The sequence below is a fragment of the Argiope bruennichi genome, chromosome 5 (genome assembly GCF_947563725.1).
Source record: "Argiope bruennichi chromosome 5, qqArgBrue1.1, whole genome shotgun sequence".
Taxonomy (NCBI): domain Eukaryota; kingdom Metazoa; phylum Arthropoda; class Arachnida; order Araneae; family Araneidae; genus Argiope; species Argiope bruennichi.
This window is the reverse complement of record NC_079155.1, coordinates 22,808,532-22,827,754: the sequence shown is the minus strand read 5'-3', so window position 1 is coordinate 22,827,754 and position 19,223 is coordinate 22,808,532. Positions and strand designations below refer to the sequence as shown.

The following is a 19,223-nucleotide window of genomic DNA, read 5'->3' as shown; positions in this document are numbered from 1 at the left end:
CCCTCTTTTATAAACAAAATTACATCACTTCATTTCTTTTGCAGATATTGATACAGACAAAGCAGAAATTTGAATCGAAAAATTTCTGATTTTTTTTAATTAGAATGATTTAAAAATCAACTGAGTCAAAATGAATATTCGATAAAAATAAACTCTGTTCGAAATTTCAAAAAAAAAAATAAAAATGTATTTTAATGATTTTTATTTAAAACTTTGAATTTTCTGGCAACAAAAGTTTGTTGCTATGGTAAAGCTGATAAATAAATAAGCCTTTAAAATACCCACCGTGTATATACTTTAAAATCTGTTTTTCAAAAAATTAATAAATAAGTTTAAATTTTGTAAAATTACTGTAATTAGGATTGGAAAATTATGGCAAAAAATAAAAAAGGGCAAGACAATTATGAACGAATTTGCTTTTTGTTTGAAGTATGTTTTAAAATTTTACCTAAATTTTACAATGTATTAGTGATAATATTTATTTTTGGATCAAATATACCAATAAATGAACTTTGATTTTTTATTCAGTGTAATTATATTTTACCTCCATACCTTTTGTCAGCTTTCAAATTTGAATAATGGGTGAAGATGTACATATTGAGATCAACAAAATAAACATTTGTGAAAAAGTTAGCCTTATTTGATATGTGTTCAGTCAAATCATAATGTTCAGCTCCTCAAGAGGTGATAAAATTGTTACATATGCTTATCACTCTCTTTGAGAAGTCATGTAGTTTGATAGTTTTCTCATGAAGCATGAGTATTATTCTTATGTTGTAAAATTCTTGGTTATGAAAACAGCAATTCTCTTAATATTTTTTGTTTTGTTTTATTTTCAATGCTTTCTTACAATTTTTATTTCTATAGACAGAATAAATGTTGAAATAGGCTCTATAAAATATAATAGTGAAAGGAAGATAAAATTTACTCATAAGAACAAATGGGTGTTAACACGTTGACTTTCGCCCTGAATTTCTTACAATATAATTTATATTGGCCCACTGGTCACCAGTTACTCCCATGGCAGTCAAGGTGTTAAAATACATTATGGCCCACAAATATAAGCTGTTGCTATAATTAGACATATTCAGAAAAATCATTTCAATTGAAACTGTTAAAAAGGATTCATATGCTATGAATATTTATGTCAAACTGGTAATTCCTAAAACTTTATTGACATCTATTTATGTCAGTGATGTAGAATTTCATTTTCGAAGTATTCTCTTACAGCTGATGTTTTTTGCATGAGCATTATGTGTTGCATTGGATTAAAATGTGATCTATTGCTACTGTATTTAGAATTTAATCTGATTAATATAAAAACCATTCTACAATTTTGGAATGCTAAAATAGGCCTTTTACTGTGATTCATATCTATACAAATGAGTATTAATTATGGAAAATATGCACATTTCTGTACCAAAAAAATAAATAAATCATGCTAAATAAATAAAAATAAATAATTCTGTGTGCTGGAAATTTGAATTTCTTTTTGTTTCCTTATAATATTAGAATTTGGTCTTGTTAAATGATTTTTTTTTCTTTATTGGCATTCTAAAGGTTGTTTGTAAATATAACTTTTTTATAATTTTAACTCTAATACAATATGTTCTACTCATTGAATAAAATTTCAAATTTATTTTTTGTATATTTTTGATTCTATCAATCAGGAATAGATACTTAGGAACCTTTGCATTTAAATAAAATTTTATTTTATAAAACTATTTCATACCGGTTTATTAACTGCAAAATAATGAGGCAGTATTTTATAATTTGATACTATGAAGTGAACCAGTTATTGTATATATTCCTGGCTAAATATACAATGCGGACATTAACCCTTTGCCTGCCATGGGTGTTTATATATGTCTCCCTAAGTCAATGTGTTAACTGCCCCTGGCATATATATACATCTTGCAACTATATATGTATATATATGTGGCACTGGGGACCGAATCTCGCAAGTTATCCTCAGCAGGTAAGGGGTTAAATGTCAGCTGTTATACATATATTTCTTTACATATCTGGTGACTAAATGACTAAATTAAATAATTGGTCATTTATTACATATCATATGGCTACAAAATGCTATTGCATAGCACACTCAGTCAGATACATCTATAACTTTAACAAGCCTTATGTTAATTCCATGAATTTGTATGGATTTTTTGCAATTCTCATCTGTTTTATAATAACAAATTAAATGTTGTGCATTCACAGTATTATTCCATATGAGTAAACATAAGATTATTTATTTATCTCTTTTTTTAGACATTCTTTTAAATATTTAATAATCATCCTAAGAGAAAATGGAATACATTTTTATCATTGCATGTTTATAGATCATACCTTTCACAAATGTTTATATCTTGAGGTGTCTAAACATATTATTTTTTTTAACAATTCATGCTTAAATTACTACTTAAATATGCCTGTAATTCTGCAATAAGTCTAATGTAATATTTGTAATTATTAAACATGTTTGATAAATTTTGAATAGTGAAAAAATTTGAATTAATTTTGAGGAATGAGATTGGTCTCATATCATTTATAATTCACAGTCTCTAAAGCATTGAAAAGGACTTTTTATTTATATTTGAATAATTATGCATCAACTTACTATCTATAAAATTTAAATAATTCTAAAAATTAAATAATATTCAAACAAGTTGATCTTTAATGGCTTCAACTTTAAAAAGTTAGAGATTTATTTTGATATTAGATTCAAATAAAATCAGTGCATTGATTTTGATATTGATTGTATTTCTGCCATTTTTTAGTTTATACTGATGTGTTATCACCTATTTGAAGCTTTTTGTTAAATTAATATATCATAAATTTTTTTAAATAAAATAATTATATATGTTAATTATTTTATAACAACCTAATAATTCTATTATTTTCATAATTTCAGCTGTTGTAAAAAGTAAGATCTAATAATGTCTAAAGTTGCTTTCTAAAAATTAAAAGGCCTAAAATTTAAACACACATCAAAGAAACCTTTTATATCTATCGGTACTACTATAGACTTGCCAAAATAAAAAATTTTTAAATTCTGAAAATTTATAAGAAAACAAGTTTAGCATTTTTTCTTCAGTGATGTTCCAATTGCAACCAATTTTAAATGTTGATGCTGTTTTTTTAATGCCAACATTCATTACTAAGAGATTTAGTAAGTTATTAAAAAGACTTGTCTGGGGCTCCAGTAATGGAAAAGTACACCCAACAAGATTAAAAATATATAAAATCATTATGTATTTTTAAAAATATTTTTATCTGCAATGAAATATTTATGGTTCCTGAATTTTTTTCATCATTTATGGGTTTTTAATATATTTTTTGAAAATTCACTTTAATTGTTTTGATCTTCCAGGCAGCTTATACTTTAATGATGGCTTGCCCATCAAACATAGGACTGATTTGCAATTATGGTCATATGATAAAATTGTTAGCAATGAGAACTCAATCCAAGTTGTAAGTAAAATTGTATTTTTCATTGCATTAATTCAAATTTATTAAATGTTCATCTTTACATTTCAAAAAGCTGTTATTTATAATTTTTTAATTTTTAAAAAAATATTTAAAATGTGCAGTTATCTAATTGATTTAAATTTAATTAATACACAAGAAATTAGAGCTAGATTTAAATACAAATTTTGTCAAATGAAAATAAAAAAAATCCAGGACAAGACAATTTCCAGAGAGTTAATTTTAATATCCTGTACATAAATTTTTTTTAAAAAAATCATCTTTAAAAGCAATTTTAAACAAAATAATGAAAAATGTTATAACTTTTTAAAATAAAATTTTACACATGCTCAACTTTATAAAACAATAATTTGTTATTGATATAATATACATCAAAAATATATAACATTTTGCAGAATATCAATCAAAATGAAACATTATACAAAAGGAAAAAATAAAAGACTAAATTTAATTTAGAATTTAAGACGATATATAAACTATTGCCTGACTCACCAAAACAATGTATGTGGAAATAAAAATAAATAATGACAAGCATCAAAATATATAATAACAAAAAAGAAAATTGCTTGATATAATCAGTTGTAGCATGTCACCACAGTGTTTTAACTCAAGATTTTAACTTTTAGATTTGAATGTAATCTAAATTTTATGCTGTTAAAATTGAGAATTTTCAGACTTTTGTAATAAAAAAAAATTGTATCTTTATATTTGTGTAATATGTGTTATTTTACATTTTCAGAGGACCTTATATCAAGAGACAAATTTGTAAGAAGTGCCATCTGATATTAAGGCCTGGCATAACATCAAAAGTACAATTGAAAAGTAATTAACTTGCCTTTATGCTTTTTCTTAAAAAATTAGAATGTTTCATAAGGATTTTAATCAATTTGTGAGTATATAGTTCAAATTTTACAAGTTTTGGAATTTAAATATAACAAGGATATAAATCTAATAAATATTCTAATAATGATATGTGTTAATCAATAAATTTCCAGTAATCAAATTAAATGCAAATTTTATATTAATATAAAAAAACTGAGATAGAGAAGGATTTTTCAATATTTATTTATTTAATTATCTGTAAGGTGTACTGGGAAATATTTATGCACTTAGATCTGTATAATTTTGATATCATCAAAATTGTTGAAAGGCTCACTTTGTCAAGATTGAAGATTAATTGTAGTCAAAATTATTATTATTATTATTGTTTTTACCTGATATTTTATAAAATTAATAGAGAAATACTAGTTATAATTTTTATGGAAATGTAAAGAAAACATTTCCAGTTTCATGTAGTAGAAAAAGATACCAAATAGCATACAAATAATATCTGTTTTAAGATATAAGATACCCTTTTATTTCAATATAATGCATGATTAGGATTGCTTTTTTTTTGCAATTTAATTTTTTAAAAAAAATATGACTTATTTAGAATTGTTATAGCATTTTCAAAATCTGTTACTATCAACAAATTCAAATCAACATAAAGGTTTTATTTTTTTCTTAATTTTTATGAGCTTTAGAGAGACTTTTTTTTTTTTTTTTTTTGTTATTTTTGGTCTGTTATAGAAAAAAATGATAGTGACTATAATTGTAATATGTCTTACAGAAAATTCATTCCATCAAATTGAATTGTATAAATACACTTTTCTCTACTTTCTTTGTCTATTATGGATTACAGATAGGCTCATATTCCTGTATCTGTAGGATTCCCATTTTTAATTGTTCTGTTTTAATAAGCTTCATTTCCAGATAAAAATTACTAATAACAAGCTTAATGGCTATCTGTAGAAAATATATTTATGTTTATATTTGGCATTTGTTGATACAAAGATTAATATTGGTAGTTATCCTGTAATGTTCAATCAACCTAGAACGGATTGCTATGAAGAATGGAATCTCTATTTTGTTTCCAAGGTTGTCTCTTAAAAAAAAATCTGTAGGTATCATCAATATAGGGAATTTTCTAAAATCATTATAACATTAATTAACAATATTTTATCGCATATTAAATGTGCAGAATTAATCTACTTCTGTTCTTAGTAACAGGATGTAACATTAATATGCATTATATTTAAAGTGAATTTAAACAAAACAATTATCAATGCTTATGAAAATCTATTGATTAAAAGTATTGTTAGTGAGAGGCTGCAGCATTGGAAATAAGATGTCATTCACAATCCAAGTGCCATTTGCTGCTTAGAATGTTATCTGCATTTCAATCTTCATTTCATTTTCATATGCTTATATAATTCGGAGGCAAGACTGTTTGCACGTGCACATACTGACAATAAAGCAATCATGGCTGTCACCACATATCTATAATATATTTTTAAAACTAATTTTATAAACTAATTATCCTTTTTATAAACTAATTGTTATTTTATACATTTTTTAATTAATTTTAACTATAAATTTTATAAACTAATGGTTACTTCTGGAAATTGTAATGAATCTTCAAATAAAAGAATGTTTAAATACTGTCATGCACCACAATGATCATTTCAGTTGTTTGAAAAATATTTCTAACATTTTTAATATTTTTTCCCCTACTGCTTCTCAAAGAATATAAACACTATTTTGAGCTTCCGTCTTTATGTTTGTAAGTGAATGGAATGGAATAATTACAATGGATTTTCTTCAAAACAGTATAGGAAAGAGTACTTTTATTTAATACAATTAGAAGCAATATGAATATTAACATTCTGCTCCCAAATCAATGAATGGCATGTGGAACTAGCAATAAATAAACTATTAAAAATTGTACTTATTGGTGGAACAGAAAATACCAATGTTAAATATTTGATCTCATCTTTATCTTATATTTCAGAATGTAAATTTTTAGAAGATAACATCATTAGCTTTCAAATGTTGTATATTTTGAAATAATTTTCACTTCACATCTAATGCATTGACATTTTAGGCTCAGGGAACAAATAATTCTATAAAATATTAAAGGAATAATTTGTTTAAATATATTTTTTTAATGCACTTTGATATCTAAGATTTCTGTGGTAGGAGGTAGATATTTTGTACTTTATTATTGCAACATCTGATATTTAATGGCAAATATTAAATTTTAAGAATTATTAAATGAGTTAAATGAAGAGTTAAGAATTGCATTAGATGAGCAATATTGCATACCTTTTCAATCTTGCCCATTCCCAGTTAGAGTGCTAGTGTAAAAGTGTATTTCAAAATCTATTTCCTTCTACAAAAACTCCCAATAATCTTTATCTGAATTAATGATTAATAATAAAAGAAAAAAATAAATAAATAACTGATATAAATTAAGCAGAAAATACTGCTTGATGTGGATATGAAAATATGGTAGTTTTTAGAAAGTGAAGCCAAAACAAACAATTCAAGTTAGAAGAGGGAGAAAAAGAAATAGGGCGAGTATCAGAAAAAAAAATGGTAATAGTACCTATTAGTGATTTTCTGCATAATGAAGATGAATGTAAACATTCTCTGGCCTTCTAAAGAAATAAATTTTTAACTCTTTCCTTATATGCACAGCATTTTATTATGTTCATTAAATTAATTTGCCCATTGTTGACGCTAAAGTTGGCTTTTGGTATTTTTATGATTGGATATGAAATTTCTTGGCAAATAATTGATATAAATTAAACAGGATGTGCTCCTTCATGTGGATGTGAAAATATGATAATTTTTAAAAAGTAAAGCCCCCCCCCCCAAAAAAAACACACTTCAAATTAGAAGAAACAAAAAAGAAAGAGGGAGAGTATCAGAAAAAAATGATAATAGTGCCTTTTAGTGATTTTCTGTATGATGAGGATGAATGTAGACACACTTTGGCCCTCTAAAGAGACAAATTTTTTAATATTTACTTATATGCACACTATTTTTTTTTAATGTTCATTAAATTAATTTGCCCATTGTTGAAGCAGAAGTTGGCTTTTGAATTTTTATGATTGGATATGAAATTTCTTGGAACACCAATAGGTTTCTTTACCAATTTTTTCAAAAATTAATTCTCAGAGAAGAAAAGTAGACAAATATATGGAATAAAGATGCTATTAAACTTGAGTAGCCATTAAAAGAATATGAAGTAGCATTTACATTCTTTTCTTCTGTTCTATTTTGTACATTATTTGTCAGTAATAAAAAAAATGCATTTTTATTTTAATAAATCAGAATCACTAAATTTTGCACTTGCTTTGTGGAAGCACCTTAAAATTCAAAAGAAATGCAGGGCATGCAGTTTGTTCTTTGTAATGTACTTTAGAAGCGAGCATTTTGTTATTTATAAATACTCTAAAATCATTTTAAAACTAATTAAACATTAATTTCTTTTATATTCAATAATATTTTAGTGTAAAGTAAAATAATTGTGTAAGTAATTGTGTTTTTAAGAAAAGCTTTTGTATGAGACATTTTAATACATAATTTTCAAAAAGTAATATATTTTTAAACTGAAAATGAAATACGTTTTACATTCTTTTCAGTGTTAATTTGAAAACAAAATCAAAGCAAATTTTGTTATGTAATTCTAAGATTTGTTGATTTATTTTTAGATAGGATTGCATATTATTTTGCTTTTACGTTATAATTTGATTTTTTGTGAAAAAAAATCATTAGGTGCTTGTTATCTATTTATGAAAATGTTATTCTAATAATGGGGTTTATTTATCGAATGAGATTTCAATGCTTATTTAAAAACTTTAAAAAAATGTGCCTGTTACTTTTAATCTATTAGTCATTTGTGTATAGTAAAATTAAAATTATTAAGAATTTGTATAACTTCATACAAGATTAATTTAGTTAATGTCTGACATAATTATTTTGTTAATGTCTGGCATAATTATTATAGTAATGTTTGACACAAGACATTAACAAAAGGTATTCTGTAAAAAAATTATTATTTTACAATTTGTCTATTTCGTAACATAAAATTTTTTAGGATTTTTACCTATATTATTACAATTAGATAATAATAATATTGTTATTTGTAAAAATGATGCAAGTTTTTTTTTTTTTTTTGAAGATTTTTTCCCTTTTTATTAAATTTAATCTTTAAATTTCAGGTTGCCCAAAGCGTACAGAAGTCACCTGTCTTTTCTGTGGAACAAAGAAAAGGTTTCATAATAATCCAGATTATGTATTATTTTATGATAAAATAAAACAAAAGACGTAAATTGTGCATTTTTTTTTATTACTAAGCAATCCTTAAGGTTATATATGCGGAAAATAATGAATCAATTCGAAATGCGTCAAATCTATCGGCTAATTGCCTTCTATGATATACAGGGCGTATATAAATTGCATATCTTAACTTTGCAGAGTTATTAAAAGGAAATGAAACAAAGTACAATCTTGCTGTTCATTGGAAATCAAAAATAGCAGTTGCAAGTTTAAATTCAACATAGTTATAAGTGTTCAATCTGAGCTGCCCCTCCCCATCATACATACAATAAATGGTACATTAAGTCATCCACACACTTTTTATTATTAGCATTGGAAGGCTGCAGATATGCATGTTTGAAGCTCATGAACGTCGGTTGGTAGCATTTGCATAAACACCTACTCACATTGGACATTTATAATTGTGTTGAATTAAAACTTTCGGTTGTTATTTTTGATTTCCGATGAATAATAAGGTTGCACTTTGTATTATTTCCTTTCAATAGTTCTGCAAGTTCTGGGATATTCATTTACACCCTGTATAACTGCGCATCACCAATTGTACCTTTGTAAAGAGACTGTGTTAAAATTCAATCAATTGTTACAGTTGGAGAAGTGCTTAAGACTACTACAACATCGGTCTGTGGCTGGGCCTTATTGATCATTTTCAATTAGCCTCGACCACTCTTTAATGGACACTTGTGTTGTCTGAAATACAGTACACTCTCAAGAATCTGGTTCGTGACTATACGGGTTAGTTTTCTTTTATCGCGATTAAATGAGGAAGGCAAGGCATTGCGTTGGCAACATTACCAAGGCATTGGAAGCCTGCTTCCTACGACCCTCCTGCGTGTCGTGTGCAAAATACAAATTGTGACAGGAATGGAGCAGAGTTCTGCTCGTTATTCATTGTTTCGTCAGTGTGTAACGGACCTCAATTGTTGCCACTGTTCCTGTTTTTAATTGCTCGGTACATACAATATTCGTAAATTGTACTTGGGCTATACTTAACGTTTTTCAAGCGACCACAGGAAAATTTCAAACTGGATGATAAACGAAAAAAAGTTGTAGTGACTGTGGAGGAGAAAATTACGCGCTATACAACGATAGACTGGTGTAATAGAAAAAGATTTAACTTCAGAGTTAAGAAAAGTACAGTGGGAGATTGATAAAAAAAATCGAAAGGAAATTGAAAAATGATGTGGTGCGCAAGCTAGTGGAAATGAAATAATAGAAAGAAACAGCATGCTGAAAGGTAAGCATAAAGAAGTTGAGGGAACTTTATTTTGGTGGCATGAACACTTAGAATGAAAAAGTGTACCTGAAACTAGGCCAATATTCAGAGTTTCCTGTAAATGATGGATGGTTAAAAGCTTTGTCTTCTTTTATTGGTAGGCAAATAAATGAGTTCATAAAACTCCGGCCTGTCCGTTTTTTTTTTTTTTTTTTTTTTTTATCCGGCTTGCCCTCCCACCACATTTGGTCAGATACTCGGGAGTATACTGTAGTTTATTTTTTTTCCACAAGAACGTTACATTCTCAAATATATGAATACAAACAATCTACAAGTTTAATGAATATAGTGGAACTCTTTAAATTTTTATGAAATTTAATTAAAATCTTATCTTGTCAAGTTTTGCTGAAATGTGGTATTGAGTATTGTCTGCTGGCCACTAGAGGGAGTGTTCTTCTACAGAAAGCGGAAGATGCATTCAGATCCAACATATAAGAGCTTCATTAGTATCGTCATATGAATGTTTATTTATACTGCAATGCTAAGATCTGTTCCTGACTTATGCACGTCTTGTTTGAGCGTACGCCTCAGAATCGAATATTAACATCATCTACAGTTGTAAAAACATTGTCTTTAAATAAATAACTAAAGTGAGATGATGCATCAAAAATGGAGAGATGTCATGCCTTCAATATTCCTACCATCAAGGGATTCAAATTATTTAAGAGAAGCTCTTCTCGAACTTACGGATAATGATGTTATTAAAGTAATGTATATATTTTCCAAATCATAACATTAGAAGATAGCGACTAATCTAAAATTTAATATACTATCACACCTTTAATATTAATTTTATTTTGATCCAGATCGTCTGACTTTCTGATACATCTGGCTACTCTCCTTCTCAATCCCATCCATCTCATTTCCTTTCACCATCAGACAAAAAACATTCTCTCTCCTCTCCTGAAGAACATCCAGATCGGCAAAAGTTGACGTCACATTTACTACCACAGTTGTCCTTACTCGATTGGTTCCCGATATCCTTTTCAATATCTAGACTCTAATTTTTTTTATTTTTTTTATTGAACATTTATAAATCCCCCGTGCACCACAAAGTTTCACACGGGGCTTACAGAAGTAAGTATGTAACACATTGCAAAAAGAAAAAGAAGAAAATTTAACAGTTAAGAAGGAGTACAGATGTCAACAATAAATTTACAGAAATTTTCAAAAGCACTTCTAGTGGAAATAAGTTGGTGAAACTCTGTAGGCCAATTTAAATTCATGTGCTTAAGAGCCAGTCTTAGGATCTGTCTTTCTTTGACGAACTTGGAACATAGAAAGAGCACATGTTCAACATTTTCCTCCCCACCAATATCACAATCGCAGGAAGATGACGGAAACAAATTAAATTTGTACAAGTAACTTTTAAAGTTACCATGACCAGTTAGAAATTGGGTTATCTGGACTCTAATTGGACTCATCCACAACTCTGCCTCTTGCCAGCATCACAATAATATACTTTTGACTGTAGAATAGTTCAATCTTCGTCATGCACCAGCTCTAGTGTAGCGTGGGTAATGGCACTTCATGCCACAGGAACCACAAATCATTTGTCTGTGTCTGCTTTCATTCTTCAGCTTTTTAACAGTTTTTCTCATGGCTTCTTTTTTCTTGCGGAGAGTTCTGGAGCGTGTCTTACTTTTACGATTTCAGTTTGTCTAAATAAACGATCCCATTTTTAATCTGTCATGACCTGAAAATGCCCTCGAGCTTTCTCTAGTTGTAGCCAACTGTTTTGTTATCCCCTCCCCATTTCTAAAAGATTTGTTATTCATCCTTCCTAATAATTCACGACGAAGCACTTTAGTGGAGTTGATATTTTAATTAAACAATTTGTTATTCATCCTTCTTATTATTTCATGATGAAGGAACAAATGTTTCAGTGGAGTTGATGTTTTTAATAAATGTGTTTTTTTTTTTGTCCTTATTAATTCGCGATGAAGGAACAAATATTTCAGTGGAATTGATGTTTTTATTAAATAATTTGCTTTTTCGTCCTTTTTATTAATTCGTGATGAAGGAACAAATGTTTCAGTGGAGTTGATGTTTTTAATAAATGTGTTTTTTTTTTGTCCTTATTAATTCGCGATGAAGGAACAAATATTTCAGTGGAATTGATGTTTTTATTAAATAATTTGCTTTTTCGTCCTTTTTATTAATTCGTGATGAAGGAACAAATGTTTCAGTGGAGTTGATGTTTTTAATAAATGTGTTTTTTTTTTGTCCTTATTAATTCGCGATGAAGGAACAAATATTTCAGTGGAATTGATGTTTTTATTAAATAATTTGCTTTTTCGTCCTTTTTATTAATTCGTGATGAAGGAACAAATGTTTCAGTGGAGTTGATGTTTTTAATAAATGTGTTTTTTTTTTTTTGTCCTTATTAATTCGCGATGAAGGAACAAATATTTCAGTGGAATTGATGTTTTTATTAAATAATTTGCTTTTTCGTCCTTTTTATTAATTCGTGATGAAGGAACAAATGTTTCAGTGGAGTTGATGTTTTTAATAAATGTGTTTTTTTTTTTTTTGTCCTTATTAATTCGCGATGAAGGAACAAATATTTCAGTGGAATTGATGTTTTTATTAAATAATTTGCTTTTTCGTCCTTTTTATTAATTCGTGATGAAGGAACAAATGTTTCAGTGGAGTTGATGTTTTTAATAAATGTGTTTTTTTTTTTGTCCTTATTAATTCGCGATGAAGGAACAAATATTTCAGTGGAATTGATGTTTTTATTAAATAATTTGCTTTTTCGTCCTTTTTATTAATTCGTGATGAAGGAACAAATGTTTCGATGGAGTTGATGTTTTTATCAAAGAATTTGTTACTCATCTTGACGAATTCATGACAAAAGAACATGTTACATTTGGAGATAAGATTCTGGAGTCTGATATAAATCAATCCAACCATTGCTTGGAAATCAACTTGGCTGCCATTAAAAGAAACTAAATCCATCAAAAAGGTGAAAAATGTAAATAAAAGTTAAATATTTAAATTAAATATACTATTAGAATTTCGGAAAGTTGCATGTTCCGAAACTACGTACTGCATAAAATTCTCCAGATACTTTTCTTCGTTATATTTCGCTTATATTATTGCAACATGAGGGCTATCGAAATTAAGTTTCTCCTACTTATGAAGTCTCATTTGAATGCAATACATATAACTTGGTCAACAGACACTTTAGGTGATGCACTTAAAATTTATTAAAAAAAATGTTAGTCTAAAAACTGACAGTACATATCACTGTAACATCAGTTGGAATAAAATTTGCAAATACAGAAACTGAGTCTGGGCAATCAAGGCGTTTGGCGAGTTTTAAATAGAAAAAAAAGTGCTGCTCGAGTATTTCCAGTTAGCTGATGGACCGTGTAGACACTGAAAGTTTGTTGATCAAATTTTTTTTACAAGAATGACGAACTCTGTTGCTATCATAAGAAAATTCCTCTGTCCCAAGAAAGTTGAACGAGGATCATCTATACCCTAAAGTGGCAAAGGCGAAATTTAAAAAAAGTTACTATCTTGTGAAAAGAAGTTGACAGAGGACAAAAATCTGGACTTTGCAATATTAACATTTAAATTTCCGCATTTCTAATAGAAAAAATGCCGGCAATATTTTTGAAGAATTAAAAAAAAAAAAAAAAACTGTTAATTCACGAAAGAATTCAACACATGCGAACACACACCCTAGAAGGTAGCATCCCACATATGTGAACGGGTAGTAACATTTGTTCCAGTTTTCACACGTGCTGTGTGAGCGGCCATCAAAGTGTTCAAGAGATGCATGTAACAAACGTTGAAACATTTAGCCAAGAATTACATGATATTTCGAGCGTATCAGCTGTTTCTTGTGCTGCTGATATGTCTCCCGACTCTGGTAGCCTAAAGTACTTAAGATTGTTACGATATAGTTTGATTTTCTGAACATTGGACAATATCTTGTTCTAATAGGTTGTACTCTTTTGACAAATGATGGACGAATTCTTAATCGTTTTTCATACAATCCCATACTCTTCACTGCCTGTACTGCTGGAATGCGGAAGTCCGAGAAACATTTCTAGGACACAGATTTTACGAAAGATTTTATTCTTCTTATCCTTCGCGATGCTGAACAGATATTACTCAAACTCACTGATGATAATCAGTCCATCTTTTATTTTCATTTAACCTCTTGATTCATCTGTTCTCATCCAGATTGTCTTTTGTTAGAGAAATTGTTTTAAAGCTTGAAGATTTTAAAGTTACAAGAGCAATCCACAAACGTTTTCACATCTTGAAGACAGCGTGACCACCAAAATCGTCGACGGCTTCAGCGTCAATCACTTTACAGGCGGTATACTTTTAATGAGTAAAGCGTTTGACAGGATGTGGCATAAAGGCTTTATTTCAAAACTAATTGATTGCAAATTCCTTAGATACTTGATTATTAACAATTAATTTTTAAGGAGGTAGATCATTGAAAGTCCAAGTCGATAATACGCTTTCTGGGACAGGTTCAAAGCAGGTACTCCACGAGGATGCATCTTAAAAATGATTAAATCCTCAACTGCGTTTTCGTGGATAACCCCGCTGTACTTACTCAAGGCAGCAACACCAAGTTCGTCATCAAGACATTTCAAGACCATCTAATCAAGACGGAAATGGTGCCCTCTGTCAGGCTACTATCAATATGGTCAAAACCAAAGCAATTGGTTTTAGAAAAGGTCACTAACAAGATGGGACTTCTTGCCTTTTTTGAAAAAAGAGCCAACATGGAAAAAAGTGAGATACCTTGGATTAATACTAGACAGCAAACTTGCTTTCAAATCCCATGCTAAGTGCGAGAAATTTTGAGAGTAAAGTATACTTTATCTCCCCACTTATTAGCGGACATTCCTTGCGTTCACTCAATAACAAAGTCCTAATTTACAAACAGATTCTTAGACCTATTCTAACTTACCCAGCTCAAATTTGGGGTCTCACAGCTAAAATCTATTACAAAATGATCCAAACTCAACAAAACAATTCTTAGGATAACGATGAATGTTCTTTGGTTTGTACGGAATTCAGTAATTCACAAAGATCTCAAAGTAGACTCGATCGAAGAACAAAGAATTTAATCAAATCTTCACCCATGAGAATCCTCTAATTAGCTGTCAGTTTGAATTTATACACAAAAAGGGGCAAATATCCGTCATCGTATTCCATTACTAAATGGCTACTTCCTCTCAAGTAGCCTTAATCTGTGGCATTATGGTCTCTTTTCTTTCTGAAAAATTTCTAACCATTATTTAAGCTGCATCTTCTCTGAAGACTTCCGTCACCCTTCGACACCACCAAACACTTTCAAGTAAATTATCGATGTTCCATTTCAAACTATTCTGAGCACTCATTCAAAGTAGAAGCTAATTGTTGTGCTGATACTCGAACATCAATGTGATGTGTGAAGACGGCATTTTCCGGCATTTTCTTAAAATAAATGTGGATTTACCGCCATGTCTGTAAAACGCAGCTTCCCCACAATCATTTCGAAACAGAAAGTAATGAACTTTAAATGTTATAACGCTACTTGTCTGCGAATTTTGACTTAAATTTCGAATGCAATATTTAAAGCAGAGGTTCCCAAACTTTTTTTCTCGTGGACCACTTTCAAAGTTTTACTATTTTCGGTAGACCCCCTGCTGCTACATTTCTACTGTATTCTCAAAACTCCTAAAAAATATCACCCTAAATTGGGGGTGTTAAGAAAAAAGTAGCACATTTTCAGTTTCAAAAAAGTAGCACAGAGCAAGTCGCATTTCATCCCTTTGCAGGTCTAAACAAGCATCCCGGACGAGCGGGCGCACGGGCGGTACTTTGGAAGTCTCGACATGTGGTGTACACTTGTACTATTATTCTATTTAATTCTGTGTTTGAACTGAGGCTCGAATATTTCTGAGTACCTACCTAGTGAATGATGCTACCTACCTACGTTGATATGTAAATCCAAGCCAAAATTTTTGTTCTTTATTATGAAAACCAGAAAATTTTTCGTGGACCCCCACTTACAACTTGTGAACCCCTGTTTTCTTTTCACGTCTACGTGGACCCCCGTGTGGTCTCCTGTGGACCCCTGGGGGTCCACCTGGAACACTTTGGGAACCTATGATTTAAAGCGAGGTGTAAAATCTGTCAGTGGCTAAATTACGTCCTACAGAAATTTCCACAACTATTTTATTTCAATGCACACATCTTTTCCATGCAGCAATGTGGTCTGTTCGGAAATCAGGGAAAATATTTCTAAGAAATCGCCAAAATTTAAAAGATAATTACCATGTTTATTAAATTATCATTAAAGCATTTTTTTTTTAAATTTAGAAACAGTATAAAATTCCTTCTTGTGCAATAATATTTTCGGAATTTATAAAGGAGAAACAACAAAATTATATTAAATTAAAATTTTAAAAGCCTCCAAGGAGAACATTACAATACTACAATACAAATTTATACTAATATATATATATGACAACTTTGATGGTTCTAACCAAATGGTCTGGGCTGTGGAGCGCGAACACACATTTTATTGTATGATTAATACTTCTTAACTATTGTACGGCAATGGCATGCAATGTGTTCTCTGGCATGAAACCTATATTAGAATGCAAGAAAGAATTGAGGACAGCACTCTCATTGGTTCTCTGTTGTGGAGATGGGGAAAAAAAAAGCAACAAATGGGTAACAAATTTAAAAAATAAATTTTATTGTAGCCTTTTAGATTTTACTAAATGTTTAATATTGTATACAGGTAGACTATTTCGTTTAAAAACAACAACAGGTATTAATATCGGATAATCAACAATTTAAAACAATGTAAGTAAACAATAAAAACTTAACAGTATTAGATGCCTCTGTTCTTGGTCCAAAACAAATGACAGAACATTTTTAAATAGTTCAGAGAGTTAAAAAAATAATTGAGATGTTTAAAACATCAACATCCTGGCACTAATTTGTCACCTGTAATTGCTTCATCTTTCAGTTCACGGGGTACAATTTCTTTTCTCACTGGAACTGAAACTGCATGTTTACCTTGCACAACTACTTTGAGAAGTTTTGAAGGACCATTTGTAACAGCGACGGTGATGTAGGTGTCATCACCTATTGTGTAAGTGTTGAGATGTCGCACTTCCCCAACAAACATTGATTGGATCAGGCTAAAACCAGCATAGCCTTTCCATTCATAGATGAATATGGACTGCAGCTGATGACTTGCTGCTATTAAGAACGTATCATCTGTAAAGGAAGTTACAGTTAGCATTTTTGTATTTCATTTAAGGAGTGTTCACACGAGGCCACGTCTACTTTAGGAAGTTTCCGTAACCCCATTGGGAAAACTGCAAATAGTCTCACCATGTCAACTATTTGCCATTGTCCTGTTGGGGTCGCGTGATCTTTCTAGCGTAGGCGTGGCTTTCTACTGCTCGCAATAGGTGTGAGCGTTGCTTTATATTAGAAATTCTTGATCTTTTAGAACGTACAGTAAAAGAATAATTACAAATCACATAATGACCGAGCAGATTCTAATAGACATTTCAAAAGAAATTTGACAAAGGACGATCCATATTTATAGAAGTAATTTTTTTTATGCGCATAGCGGCTAGCAAAGTTATACTTATACCTATGCAATTCGATATACGCATAGTAATGGTAGTTCAATGTATTTCTTACCCCAAATTTGTAAAATCTATTTTATTTAAAGATTGTGTTGCTTTAGATGATTTTACGAAAGCATTTGTCCATAGTTTTATTCCTAATGATTATAGTACTATTGAAAGCAACAAACAAATGCCCTAAGGAAATTTGTTTTGCATCTTTCACAATTTACTGAATCTTGAGAATATAAATAAAATTTTTCCTGAAAATTTAAGAATTAAATTCCAGCATCCGACATTATAATTCTGCTAACTTTTTCAAAATATTTCAGTTCAATAATCGAATATTCCAATTTAAAACAAAAACAAAAAATAAATTCTTAGCTATTATTTTCTTGCTGTGTTCAAAGGATCATCTTCGCAACAAAAAGCGCGGATATGTTGGAGCGGGTATTTTTCGCTGAATTGGCAAGGAGACAAATGAGGAAATCAAGAATAAATTTTTATATATGTTTTACATTTTAATGGATCGTTTGCTGCGAACTTGAAATTATTTATCTTTAGCAGGTCTTCAATTCGTTGTTTCAATTTCTATTGTCTGTACTTCCCCAAGCGATATCATTGTGTTACGAAAGAAAATAAACATGAAAAATTAGTATTTTTTTTTTGTACTTTATTTCCTGGTTTATGTTATTATAGTTTGATTTCACTGATATTAATCAACTCATGGTTAATAATCCTATGGGAATTCTTCTAGTAATAAGGAGAAACGCTTCTAAAAGATAAAATGTGTACTCGTCGGTTGTAACGGAGAACAAAAACCGCCACGAAGAAATTTCGCGAACTTGGCGATTTCAATTGGCAGCATGCGATTCGCACATGATTTGATCTATATTTATGCAAGTATTTATTGCATATTTATACACTTGTTTATTTTTATAATTTGGCGAAATTTTTTCTTGGCGCTTTCTGATCACCGTTACAATCGACAAGTGCCCAAAAATGTTGCACAACAGAAAATATCCCGACAAGTAGCATTCGTTATGGAAGGAGCAACGGACTTGGATCCTCCCATAATACGATACATACGCTCAACTTACACACAATTTATTAATTTCAGATGAGTAAAGAAAGTATGGCTCCTACTATCATCACTATAACATCTAGTCAATGCTTGAATACCGGAAGGAAGAAACTGTTGATTTGAGACTCCTTCAGAATAGGCGGCCGGTGAGTAAACTAAGGCGAGCTACCAACTTCTTAAGTGAATACCAACAACAACAAAGAGCTACCAACCCACAAAAGCCAACTTTTAAAGTAAATCTGTGAATGTCTAGCATTCGACGTAAATTTTGTAAACTCAGAGTTGAAAATATTAGTTTCGAATATCACGCAGCTTCGCATAAAATGAAAATCAAGGTTTTGCTTGAAAAATCTTAACTTAATGCGTTATATTTATGTATTGTTGGAAACTGGAACCGAGACTTTTTCAACTTTTAGTTAATAATAGATCATGTAACTACTATGCCTTCAAAGGAAGTTAATTTTGTATTACAGAAATGAGATTTGGATTATTGATTCATTCCGAAGGTTATTTTAGGGCGGATGTTGGTAGTTTGAATCGTGGATAGAATACAAATGCAGTAATTTTGACGGCATTGAACTTCTCTAAACTACTAAGC

The 19,223-nt window shown here is 29.7% G+C and overlaps 2 protein-coding genes across 2 annotated transcripts in view; one reads left to right on the top strand and one right to left on the bottom strand.

The window, feature by feature from the left end:
* Nucleotides 1-250: 250 nt before the first annotated feature.
* LOC129968208 (ribonuclease P protein subunit p21-like) lies at nt 251-13,995 on the top strand. Its single transcript, XM_056082061.1, has 5 exons — nt 251-429; nt 3,374-3,474; nt 4,229-4,311; nt 8,538-8,639; nt 13,886-13,995. The coding sequence occupies exons 1-5, from the start codon at nt 373-375 to the stop codon at nt 13,993-13,995; spliced, it is 453 nt and encodes a 150-aa protein (XP_055938036.1). The 5' UTR covers nt 251-372.
* A 2,666-nt stretch (nt 13,996-16,661) lies between these two features.
* LOC129969446 (uncharacterized) overlaps nt 16,662-19,223 on the bottom strand; it is a 92,124-nt gene continuing 89,562 nt past the window's right edge. The window contains exon 31 of the mRNA XM_056084019.1: nt 16,662-17,182. Coding sequence (XP_055939994.1) covers nt 16,881-17,182 — 302 coding nt within the window. The 3' untranslated portion in view covers nt 16,662-16,880. The remainder of the gene's footprint in view (nt 17,183-19,223) is intronic.

Coding starts and splice junctions, on each gene's coding strand:
- LOC129968208 (XM_056082061.1), top strand. CDS start 373: ATGGCAAAAAATAAAAAAGGGCAAGACAATTATGAACGAATTTGCTTT. Junction 430..3,373: donor GAATTTGCTTTTTGTTTGAA/GTATGTTTTAAA, acceptor TTGATCTTCCAG/GCAGCTTATACTTTAATGAT. Junction 4,312..8,537: donor ATCAAAAGTACAATTGAAAA/GTAATTAACTTG, acceptor TTTAAATTTCAG/GTTGCCCAAAGCGTACAGAA.